The sequence below is a fragment of the Pezoporus wallicus genome, unplaced genomic scaffold, assembly GCF_028554395.1.
Source record: "Pezoporus wallicus isolate ANWC-B61680 ecotype Strahan unplaced genomic scaffold, APGP_CSIRO_Pwel_v1 scaffold_6446, whole genome shotgun sequence".
In the NCBI taxonomy this organism is placed as follows: domain Eukaryota; kingdom Metazoa; phylum Chordata; class Aves; order Psittaciformes; family Psittacidae; genus Pezoporus; species Pezoporus wallicus.
Window position 1 is genome coordinate 7,589,883 of NW_026636264.1, and position 13,107 is coordinate 7,602,989.

Consider the following 13,107-nt stretch of genomic DNA (forward strand, 5'->3'; position numbering starts at 1 on the left):
CTGACACAGATCGCCCCAGCAAGCTCCAAGTAAGATCTGCTGCTACTCAAAGCTCAGCCTATCACTGAATCTGGTGGCACCTCTGTGATAGCACATTTAAGAAAGGTTAAAAACCACTGTGCAGCAGCTGGGAGAGAGGAGTGAGAAAACAGTAGAGCAGTGCAGACACCAAGACCCAAGGAGGAGGGGAGTAGGTGCACCGGAGCAGAGATGCCCCTGTAAGCCTGTAGAGAAGACCATGGGGAAACAGTTGTCTGCCTGGAGACTGTGAAGCACTATGATGGAGCAGACATCCACACTGCAGCTCATGGAGGACCCCACAACGCCCTCAAGGGAGCTGCAGCCTGTAGAAAGCCCATGCAGGAGCAGGCTACAGGCAGGATCTGCAGCCTCAGGAGAAAAATATGCACAGGAACAGGTTTACTGGCAGGGGCTGTGGCATATGGGGAACCCGCACTGAAGCATTATGCTCCTTAAGGACCGTACCCTATGGAAATGACCCAGGCTGAATCATCTAGTGAAGGACTGTACCAAGTGGGAAGGGCCCCATGCTGGAGCAGTGGAAGAGAATGAAGAGGAAGGAGCAGCAGAGACAAAGTGTTATGGACGGACTGCAACCCCCATTTCCCATCCCCCTGCACTGCTGAAGAGGAGGAGGTAGAAGAGTTAAGAGGGAAGAAGTGGTGGGGAAAGGTGGTTTTAGTTGTGTTTTCACTTCTCATTATTCTACCGTGTTATTAATTGGCAGTAAATTACATAAATTTCTCCAATCTGGTCTGTTGCCCACAATGGTAATTGGGAAGCAACGTCCCTATCCTTATCCTCAACTCACAAGCTTTTCATCTTACTTTCTCCCGTGTGGTGCTAAGGAGTGTTGGTGTGAGAGTGGCTGGGTGGGCACCTGACAGCCAGCCAAGGTCAACCCAACACAAGAGAACCCCTCAGAAGTCACCTCGCTGGTTCCCAAACAATAAGACTGTAACAGAAGAAAAATGCAACTTGACTCCCTGGAAACTTGTACATTAACTTCAGCCACAGTTTAGTGTGTTAAGCTGCAACTGCCATCAATGTCCTGTCCCTATTCATTCTCCTGTTCACCAGCCTCTACAGTCACTTCCACTCCCAGGTTCCTCTGTGCTCTGTTCCAGAGGAGCACTTTCACAACTGTATAACAAACCAAATCAGGAAACTGGGACACATGGAAAATGATTCAGCAAATATTTGCAGTTAGTTCAGCTTCCTGATCCAGTAGAGTATACAGCTGAGCAAACAGCAATGATAATACCACTTACAGGATAGAAAGAGGTGGAAAAAAGGAAGGGGCAGGCTCTGAAGGTTTTTTCTTTGTTTAGCAATAGAGCTGGCTTAAAACTACAGCAAAATGCTGTGTCAGACAGATGCTTTCCAGTAACCTCCTTTGGTCAGAAATTCTGGGAGAACTACTGGACAGCTCAATCACTCTTTACAGAAAGGACAAAGGTGCTAGAACAGGAGATACAAGAATTCAAGATCACTGCACAATTAGTGTGACATCCAGTAGACAATACCGATGTCCACAGTTCTCAAATAAAAGGGTGAAAAGGCAAATTCACATTCCAGTTCGCCTGACACCCCGTAAGCCTTGCTTTCTACATGGGCTTGTTTTAGTGAGGGACTGGCCTAGACCATGGTAAGTAAGTTTCATAAACAGGTAACTTGACAAAATCCTGTCTGACAAATTAACTGAAGTAATCATATGCTCATTCAGTTTAAAAATCAAACAGAAGAACAACAGAAAGAAAGAAACCTGTAACAAGAGTTCCACAGTTCAGAAAAGTAATTAAGGGAACCTGAACAGATGTGACATATAGATGTGACTGTACACAGAGGTACAATGCCAAGGTACAGCGTGTGTTGCACAAAATGCACAAAACACAACAACGTAGGGGCTGACTGAAATGATACAGAGATGCAAGCAGGGGATCATGGACTAGAGATGAGGAGGGCAGAGAGAAGATGTGGAGAATGGAATCAGTATTCAACTATACCTGCATATTGGTGGATTTTAAGCAGTTAAAGTAACCAGGTTTGGTACCAGAAACTAGTGGAACTCCAATAGCACAAGAGCTAAGTCAGCTACTAATGTGGTGCTGTGGCACTCTTGCAGCCACCATTTTGTGCAGTCAAAGCCAAACCAAAGTAGAATTTAAAGAGTAAGGAGAAATAGCTTTTTAAACTATAAAAACCAAAAGGCAACACTATGCTAAGAAGGCCAACGCACGGTAAAGATGACTCAGACACAGCGTAAGATTAAAGTGTGATCCCAACTAAATTTAATATTGAACCTCAGTTTTCAACAATGCTACCAGTGTGAGAACAGCAGGAGAAATTCATATGAATGAGTACATTAAAAATGTAAAATTCTCTCTCCGCTACCCAAATAATAAGAAAAAAAGAGCTCCATAAACCCAAACAGGGGTTAGGACAGATACAATTTAACACTAAAACTGAAACACATAAAAACACAAGACTTGGTATCCAGGAGTTTCAAACGGGTCAAACCAAGCAGTCTGCTCTCATAAATATAGGCATATATTTGCTGTGTTAAGAAACAAAGACACTGATCTGAAACAAATGCTCCATTAGGTTGACCTCAAAATCAAGCAATTATTTAAAACACTGGAGGAAAGAACAAATACAATCTTAGAAACTGATAGAAAATAGGGTAAAAGGCAACACAGATTTATCAAAGGTAAATTTTATCAGGTAAGTGGATTATCTCTTACACATCGCAAAAAATTGACAAAAAAATAAATAAAAAACCCCAAACAAAACAAGCACCAAAAATAAAACGAACACCTAAACATAAAACCACAACAGATCTAATCAACTAGACACCAGTAAAGCACATGATATCAAGCTACAGTGGCAGTTTAATTACTGACATAGAACACCGGACTCTCACCTATGAAAAGGAGAGGAAGAGTGAAAAGAAAAAAGCAAGGGGTAAATACGTTTGAGACATCCTCCCCTACAGGAAACCAAAGGAAGAAAACAATGTTTTCTTAAAGGACAAAAGGCAAAGAATAATTAAAATAAGAGACTTATCAGTCCTTGTAATTATGCAGGATCAAATCACAGAATCACAGTATACCAGGTTGGAAGGAACCTCAAGGAACTTTCTTGGCAAAAGAAATAGAGTCTTCTTATTACTGGTTTATTTTTCATTATGTTAATTTGACTTAAAGGCTCTTTACAAAAGAAAAATAATCCTGTTTCTGATACCTGCTTTCATTAACATACTATCTTTCAGTGAACAAGAGTACGTCTGCAAACAGACACTACAATGGGCATCTGATATGCAAACCTCTCTTCTTTAAGCAACCTGCAAAAAATCAAACAATATCAATACCAAAGCCAACTATATGACCTAGGCATTGCAGTACCTTGTATCCTGCTTTGAATATTAAGCTAAAAGAAGGTGAGATTTATGAAGACATATAGAAGTTCCATACTATTTTCCCATGCCTGAATTATGCCAAGCAAAACACCAGCTCCAGTGCATCAACATTTTGTTTAAGCTTTTGCTGTTCCGTGAAATACAAGTTTGCACAATTCAGGACACGGAATTGATTTAAATTTTAACTTCCAGCTGATTTGAAAAAACTAGACTGTAACATAGCCCAGAGTTCATAATGTGCTGTGAAATATATTATCTTTCTAAGAAAAGTAATTTACACTCTACAGGATGCCAATGAGAGGTTAGGTTACTGCCCAACAGTACTTCAATCTCATATTAAACTGAAGTAAAGTAGCTCGACCTTCCTCCATGTTAATATTTACTTCACTGCTACTGCTTATAACATCCCAGGACATTTTCACCGCTAATCATAAACTTGTGGAATCCATAGCAACACATAGTCAGAAGACGATAACAAACACTGATTTCCTTTAATGACTGATGTTCTCACACAATCTGATATGGAAAGATCAAACTCTTAAATGTTGTTATACTACTTCTGTTTCCTTCACTTTTACTTCTAATCTCCTGAACACTTAAAAGCAAATTCAAAACTGCTTAGAAAAGAGCTAGAAAGAAACCAGAGAAGCACTTGAGAGTATGAGAACAGCCTGTTCAGTCTAGCAAGAGGCATGATTACTCCCCAAGCAAATCCAAGTAAACAACAGTACAGAAATGTTGAGTGAAAGGAAAATGAGCATAAACAAGTTTTAATTTCCAGATTGATTTTTTTTTTAATGAGTTACTCAACCCTCAGAGTAACAAGGTTCTAGAACGGCCTTCTAGCTGAAACAGGATAAAAGCTGAAAAGGATAAAGACTTTTTTAAATAGAGTTTGACAAGTAGGGATTACATAATGTAACGTTAGCAGGAGATTGAATTTAACACAGGAAATTCATGATACACAATTCTCCTATATTCCAAACTTATTTCTAATTACCATTGTGAGACTATAGGAAAAATAGGAAGGCAAAGACACAGAACTGCTTTACATACCATTCAGTAGAAAGGACTGTATTGTCCTCTGGATTTTCACAGAGGACAAAATTATTTACTATTACAGGAAACTGCAAATTGCTGTAGCACTTCTGCTCACAAAAACCCAAGAGAACAGTACAACTTCAGTGACTACAGCATCATATTTTCCATTTAGTAAAGACAATATTAATGAAGCAGCTGGTCTTTTATTAATAGAATTCATTTATCTTATTCATAATAAATGAAGCACATAGTGGACAACAAGCCAACTGGCCCATTAAGGAACAGATCAAATTTGACCTTTCCAGAAATCACTTTGAGAGTTTGAAAATCCTGATTTTAAAAATGGTACAACATTTTTAAAGCAGAGACATCATTTCATATGGCATTTGAAACTCAAACCCACCCCACTGGTAACCTGATACAATCCAATTACAAAACTTCTTTAAAGAATACCTGCTTAAATACTAAGGCACAAGAACACCCATGCTGAGTCATCCAAGGACTTTGTTAACAAAACAGTAATATGCTGTTGTTACTGACAGCATGGGAATTCACTTGCAGGGATTCTTGGTTCAAAATTGCGCATCACATGATGGACAGAAAACAGTCCACTCTGTAACAGCCCACTACATACTACTATTTGTTTTCTCCATACATGTTTTGCTAAAGATAATATGATACAGTCTGCAGCTGCTTTAAATACTAGAGGAAGCAATTAAGCTCCTTCTCTGGACAAGAACCAGCTTATTGTTGGTATCTGCATGAAAGGCTGAACCCTGTTGAATTGCTTTTAAAAGTTCCATCCATAATCCATAGATAATTCAGACATCAGCAGAAGCTGAGCAGGACAGCACAAACACCTATCAGAAGTAACAGAACAGTGAGGAAGCAAATGACTTCAAAACATTAAGGCAAATTACTAGGGTTCAACTTCCTTTTAGTGGAAAACTTTTTTTCCATTTGGTAATAGAATCACAGATTTTAGAGACTAAGAAATGTAACATGTTGTAGCGCCCTGCCTCTCACCCAACCCTAACATGAAAGGTAAGTTACGCATTTTTGTATTTTATGACTAAAAAGACTCAAAAGTAATAAATTTTCAAAGGCAATATGAGTTATTTCTGAAATTCCCACTAGTAAGCTATACTTTTATCATTCCATGTTTGACATCATAGTATCACATGAGGAACATAAAGAATCAATTGTTTTACTTAGAATCTGTATTAATAGCAGAGAATGACTGCTATCAAACTTTGGTGGTTATTATTCAAAGAACTCAGTCCTGCTCCAGTCAGAATCTGGAAAAGACATTGTAAAGATATAAGCTCATGAAAATAATGTGAAGCCAAGATATCTGGGAAAATGCATTGCTTTGGAAAAATATAAGAGGGCGGGGTACATAGAAAAAAGATTCCCAAGAGAGATAACAAGATCATAGGTTCTTCTGCAGGCTTTTTTTTTTCTCCAGCCAGCTACACCTCCCCCCCCCCCCCCCCCAGGATTTCCATGCACATAGGCAGGTTCATCACCGTCCCATTATAAGTAGGTTTTTGAGACAAGAAAGTTATCCTTGAAAACTATATGCCAAAACAGTTTCAACATAATCTTTTCTGTATGGAATTTCTATAAAACCCTGTTAAAAAACACCCCCTCAGACCCTCCCCTCACAAAAGACGGCATTTCCATCTTGTGCCTGTTTCTCTGTTTCTCCATGCATTTAAGTAGTAAAATAAAACTACTAATGACTTCTACTAAATAAAAATTCCTAAATATATTTGTTAAATCTTATATTACACTACAGCTTTGCATTACTGTTTGCATCATATTAAAACACCTTAAAAGGTACAGCATTACTTAAAACAGCTGCAAATCCACTGAATTTTGAACCATTTAAACCAAAATTTACATAGTTCCCATCTCTGAATACACAAACTTGGTGCTAAAATAGGACTTAGATGGAGCAAGAAGGCCTCAAAAATCAGAGGGGAAGACTGAAGGGATTTGCACAGCAATAAGCCACGAGATCACCTGTAGAAGATGCATGTTACTTTCTGGGATTGTTTAATACAATATTCATTGACTCTAGCAAAACAGTAGGCCTAGTATGGAAATCAAAAACATGTAAGTAATTCTATAATGAAATTTCCCATATAATGTATATGACAATGCCCTAGAATAGGTTGAGTTTTAACAAGGCAACTACAAAGAAATTACAAAGTACACTACTGGCAAAAAGTACAACAGACTTGATGTTTTTATTGAAAAGAAGCTGGAATCAATGAGAAGAAAAAAATCCAGTTTCAACATCCAGCTACAGATGGATCTCACTATATGAAGCACTTAAGCATATGCATTTTAAACATGCATCTGAAAGAGCTATTAAATTAGGTGCCCAAAAAAAGTTATCGAAGCAACAGTTACCTAATAATCAAGATGGCCAGTTGCAACAGGAGATCATTTTTTTCTAAAAAGTCTGTTTGGTTTTTTTTTCTAATTCGTAAGTTAACAACAAAGGAATCCTCCCCCCCAGGTGCACCAGAGAAAACTATGTGCTGCTATTTAATTGTGGCTACACAGAGAGTTAAACCTCTGTCGAAAGATAACTTTTTAATGTAACAGGAACACCCATTATATGCATAAGCTTAAGCCTTTCAAGAGTTAGTAGGGTATTTAGTACCTCAGTTAATTTCAAAACAAAAATATAGTCTCTCAGTGCAAATACTAATTGCAGGACAAGGCTGAAGTTGGCACAATAGCCATACAAATGTAACGCTAACACTTGACTACACTAGACCATATAACCTGACCTTTTCTGAGGTACTCCCAGAGTCTTACATATTTAGGAGAAGCAAAATGTCAACTACCGGTTCATGGAACACAGTATTACAGCTCTGGAAACAGTTTGGAAAGCAGCATTCTTCAGAATGAACCACGTTAAAATAGTATACGAACTTCTCTTGGGATCACTCCAATTAAAAAGCAAAATGTTTGTATACTAAATTAATTGTATTTGTTCTACCCTCAATTTATGTGCAATCTCATCAGGTTCTGATGTTACTGCATTTTTATAGTAACTTCTTACATACTGGATTATGCACAAATAAGTATTTTGTAACTTCTGTAATACAGAAGTTTAATTCCATCTGAAAAAAACATGCACTGTAGTCCCATATTATATATGAGATACTAAATGTATGTAACTTTTAAAGATTATAGTATTTTCTAACTGTGTTAAGTCAGCTTCACTGTCTCTTCTCTAAACATGGTCAGGAAGGACATGTTCCAAAATTCATTTCCACTGAAGCTCTGCAGCAAAGCCCGGATTTTTCACTCACAACAGAACTGATCCTCCAAAGTGATATGTAAATGAAAAATCCTATCACCTAAAGAGATAAAACATGGTAAATAATGCCTGCTGCTCTTCAGAGCTCATAGGTTATTAAATATTCAAAGATCAAAACATAAGAGTTCATCACTGTAATCAACTACTTACTCCACTGCTTGATTAGATTTTTAATTGACAATTTAAAAGAATTAAAGAAAAACAATAAAGCCTTGCACACATATTTTACACTCCACTGATTTTAAAGCTGAGTAGGAGTAGCTAGTGTGCTTTAACAAGTCAGAAGTTCTCTACTTTAAGAAATACACAATAGTACTACTTGCCATAAGAAGTACACTGTCCTTGTAGCATCTACACCAGCCTGGACAGCATACATCCAGGATTTCTATTTTCGTTTAGAAAAAAAACAGACATTTTCCTAGTTGTCCTAATACAGGAACTAAGGAAGTATTTTTGTGAAAGGTATGGTCAAGAAACTAAGGGATTTGAAATGAACAAAAGGAGAAATATTTCTTACTACAAATCAGACCTTATTTTCCTAAAGCTAAAATACACTATAGCACACAGCATTTTAATTCAATAAGCATTGTGTCAAACATTTGACAAAAAGTTTGAAAAATCAGGAAAACTTGCAAGTTAAGTAGTCATTACTTAAGACAGAAACAGTGCTGCTCCTTGAAGAGTATGAGAATTGGTAAACATGTAGATACAGGGTCTAAATCTAGCAAGAACTCACAAGTATTCTTCACGAAAATAATGGGATTACTCCAGAATCAATTTCTAAATGACTTCTCAAGAACAACACTCCTTCTACAGCAGTCTTTGACAACTTATGAAGAAAGCTGTATTTGTTTATTATTTGATCAGGAACAAAACCCAGTCAATTTCCAGTGCTAGTCCAGGCCAACAAAGCATCCAAGTAGTATCCTAAACCTGTCATTACTATTTGCATGCAACATCTTATAGCACCAGTTTGCAATAGTACAGTTTTATAACTTACACTTTTACTACTTAAAACAAGCTCAAACTTCCTGTTCTATGGAGAATACTTTTTAGCAAAGAGAAAGTATAACTAAAGAACAAACTGCTTTGCTTTGGAAAGAAAATGCACCACTGAGGTTTTAGCCATACACACACATTTTCTATGTATTCTATCGTCACATATTCTGTGGGCACGAATACAGGAATTTATTGAATTTAACACAAATTCATGTAAGATGCTAGATTTGTATCCATCTACTCACTAAATCTGAGATTAATCCAGAAAAACATGCACTTATTATCAAAAAAGTCATACAGCATAAATACAATGCTGTAAATAAATCATCTACAGTTGATGCATAAACAAGCACAATTAACGTTATATTCTACTGCTGGACAAACAAAACCTTCACGTATCGACCTCTTGTCCCAAGTAAAGGGACAAACTTTGGGTTTAGACTCCCAGTTAGCATCAGTTCGGTTACTTATGAGCTAATGAGCTTGAAGCAACACCTGTTCTCTGTCCACATAGAGCAATGCTTGCTACCCTTCACCCTACAAAAAGCAGCACACCCTGTCAATGTGGCTGATACTGTTCAGGATTAGAGTGATTCTTTTCCTTGAATATCTCATGTTGCAGCACAAGAGCTGTAAGTTACTTCTCTGCTCTGTCTGAAGGAAAGTTCTGACTGACCAACAAGAGAGCTCCGAAATTAAGTCCTTAAAGACAAGCAGTAGACACGGAGTTACAGAACAGGAGGGCAAGCCGCGACTAGTAATGCTCATGGCAATTCCTAGTTTTTGCTTTATGCTCTTCAAAGCATGAGGGCCGTTTTCACACCCCGGGAAGCTGTCAGTGCTCAACTCACAGAGCTTTAAGGGCACGCGCTGTTCACACTTATCCTTCAGAACCTTTCAAAATACATAGAAGTTACTTTACTACATGAAGACGGGGGAGGGGAGGATGTGAGGTGTGCGTGAGATATAAACTGTTCATATAAATTCACTTCAGTGTCTTGCTCTGCCCGTTTATAGTCACTTTCATTATCTGAAGATACCCACTTAGCAGCCAACGTCCCAGAACGAGTTCCCACCGCCACTTCCAGCCCTCAACGCCGAAGCTGGGCTCTTGCCCGCTCCCCGCTGTCGCCGTCGGGGCGGGCGCGGCCGGTCCCGCCGGCCAGGGTAGGGCCCCGTGCCGCCCCCGCTTCCCCGGGAAACCCACCCAGTCCCGCCGCAGGCCACGCGAGGCGACGCGAGGCAAAGCGGCTGGGAAAGCGTGCGAGGCGCTGCGCAGCTGCGGCCGGCAGGGGAGCCCGCCCGCTCCCGGCGCCCATTCAAACAAAAGAAGCCCCTTCTCCTGCCCGCCGCACCCAGCGCCCCCGCCCGACTCACTTCGCAGGGCTCCGATGAGGAGACTGCCGTCCTTAATCAGCTCCTTGATGAACTTGTTCGTCCTCTCCAGCTCGATCTCGTGACACTTCAGGCGCTCCCTGAAATCCGGGCTGTCCAAGTAGGAGTCGCTGAATTCTAACGTGGGCAGCCCCATGGCAGCGGCCGCAGCCCCCCGGCCGGCGGTGAAGGGGCGAGCGGCTGAGGGAGGGCCGCGCCGATGGACGGCGCCGGAGACAGAGGGGAGAGCGGGGAAGAGCAGAGACGAGGCGCAGCTGCCGCTCCCCACTCCGCCTCCCAGAAGAGGCTCCTGACTCTGAGAGGCACCAGCCCCTCAGCACCCGAGGCAGACTGATCGCGGATGCGTAGCGCTCCAGTCGCTGTCACCCAGCTACATGCTGTCCGCGGGCTCCCAGCGCCTCCGCCGCTTCCGGCAGCGTTCCCTCTTCCTCTGTCTCCAGCTCTAACTTCAGTGTGAACCTCCCCCGGCCCAGCCGAGCAAACCCTCCTCCCGGCCCGGCATGCTCGCACGCCGGGGCCGCGTCCCCGGCAGTGCCCGCCCCTCGATCGCCACCGCCCCCATCCGCACTCTGCCCTCCAGCGGCTGCGTGGCTGTGCTCTTTGCGGCCTGGCCTGGCCGGGCACAAGGTGACGGGGTTTGTCGGGGCTAGCGCTCCCCTCCTCCGTTGCATGGGGCTTCGCGAGACCCAGAGGAAGGCAAGGGAAGGAAGTTCCTCCTCAGGGATGTCGTAGAGCGGGTGCTTGGAGCCGGTTTATGCCAGAGGCCGATTTGGAGGAGAGCAGCCCTGCCACAGCTGGAGGAGCAGCGGGTGCCTGGGGTTGGGGCAACCAGCCGGAGCGTGCCTGCGCTGCCAGGGGATCTTCGGGGGCACCCCGGCACGGCTGCGGTCGCTGCCTGATGTGCGAGTACCGGGGCTGTGGCAGGTTAGGGATCCCCTAACGGGATAGCCAGAACAGAAAGCACTGAAGTATAAAGGATGAGGAGAGAAGAAGGTGGAAGCCAAGGAAATACAAAATATAGGGACATCAGTGTTCTGCCATGGCACCTGGTTGTTGTGAGGGCCAAATCCGTCCTAATGAGGAGCGTCAAGAAACGCAAGCCCAGTTACCACAGCCAAGTTGTGTGTTTCCAAGTACGTGAGCGGGCTTGTCTCCGTAAACAGAAGCACTTGGGATGATGACTGTCTGTTTATCTGGTGTGGTTTTTTCCAGACACAGAGTGTCAGTGCACAAGTATGTATACAACCGTACTACTGGGTTTGAGGAAAGCTGTCTGTAAACACACCTTCAAGTCAGCAATAACTGCATTGGAAACAACCATCAAGCCTGGCCGTAAAAATAATTGTGCTTCAGGATCGCCCACCTCTTGCCAAAAATTGCTTTCAATAAGGCGTTGGTGCTTCTCTGTGCACTGTGCACATGCTACTGCCAAATCATTCATGGCCTCCATATTTACACAGTTTAACGTGCAAGTGGGGAAAGGCTCAAAGCTGCTGTATGTGCTGTGTTCCTTGACTCTGTTTGTGCTCTTCACAATTCTTAAACCATTCGTCAAAACTTGCTGCTTTGTATTCATAGTAGAGTTTTGTGAGTGTCTGAAATGCAGAGAAGAGGCTGCAGTTTCCAGCCATATGGCCTGCAGAATTTGTTGAAGTGCAAAAATAGTAATTCTCTGGTTTTACAAGGCTGACACTTCCTGCCCACAGAATCTCAGAGCTAGCTGTCAATGTTGATATTAATAGATCCATTGAAGAGTCTTAATTTACAAAACTCTGCTCATCAACATGTTGCCTGAGACAAATTATTTTTCCAGTAATAGAATAAGACTGGAAAGAGCTGCTGCATTAACAGGTTTATTTCCTTGCTTTTTCAGGCAGTAGCATGTAATCTCACTCATAAGCTAATAAACCTCATTTAAAATCCAGTTGAACTACTGAAGGATGATCCAAATAGAATTTTTATGATTATTAAAAACGTAATTTTCCACCTACGTGTATTCACTGGGTAATTTTAGGCACACTTGTTCTTCCTTTAGTGTCATCTGTAGCTGAAAATAGTCTCTGTCTTCTACCATGTTTATTGTTTGATGTGGTTCTAGAATGCAATAATGACATCTCTGGCCCTTCTTTATGACAGCTTAATAAATGAAAGCTTTTTGTCATAAAATAAATCATTAATTTCCTTCCTCATTCTCATAGTTCTTGTCTAGATCTCTCTGAGTTTGATTTTTTATTTCTTGATTGTAGTTTACTGAAATTACATGCAAGACCTTATTCAGCCATGCTACCAGCTGCCACTTAACACTTTTGTGGAGGTTGTATTTGGCAGTTTCATGGCAAAATTATTTCTGTGGCTTTGCTAAGGTACTCAGATCTTTCTTTTCCTTTGTTTTCAACCAGCAGGTTCCAAAGTTAGAGCAGAAATATTTGTTGATCCCAAAACCATGTACTTAGCATTTTAGTTCAGAACAATTATTCTGGTAATAACCAGGATGACTCATTTCATAAACTATAATATTCCCATCTTCAGAAGTTCCATAACCACATCACTGCTTTTGGTATCAGGATCGTGAATGGAAAATTAATGAAACCAGTACTGAGCCACATTTACTAAGAACTTACCTCCAGCCTGACATCCTCTCTACAAATAACTTAGCATTATACATTAACTAGTTCTGTATGTTTTTCAGAATAATTCCGTCTTTTTTAGATGAACTGAGAATTGCCCAGCATACAGTGTATCCAATGTGTAAAAATCTGACTAGTTCACATGTACTGCCGTTCCCTTCTCTGACAAAGCTTTCATTTTTAAGGAAATAGATTTGTGAACAATGATCTTTTTTTCATAAAGCAGTATGTGAGCAGACGTACACCCAGCCCTGCATTATCTT

At 41.1% G+C, this 13,107-nt stretch overlaps 1 protein-coding gene across 2 annotated transcripts in view; it reads right to left on the bottom strand.

Moving 5' to 3' along the window:
* ARHGAP42 (Rho GTPase activating protein 42) overlaps positions 1-10,742 on the bottom strand; it is a 154,869-nt gene extending 144,127 nt beyond the window's left edge. Inside the window, exon 1 of one of the 2 annotated variants that reach the window (XM_057399797.1) lies at positions 10,200-10,742. In XM_057399797.1, the coding sequence (XP_057255780.1) occupies positions 10,200-10,353 (154 nt within the window). In that variant the 5' untranslated portion in view covers positions 10,354-10,742. The remainder of the gene's footprint in view (positions 1-10,199) is intronic. The other variant, XM_057399796.1, reaches the window with a different exon arrangement.
* Positions 10,743-13,107: the final 2,365 nt, after the last annotated feature.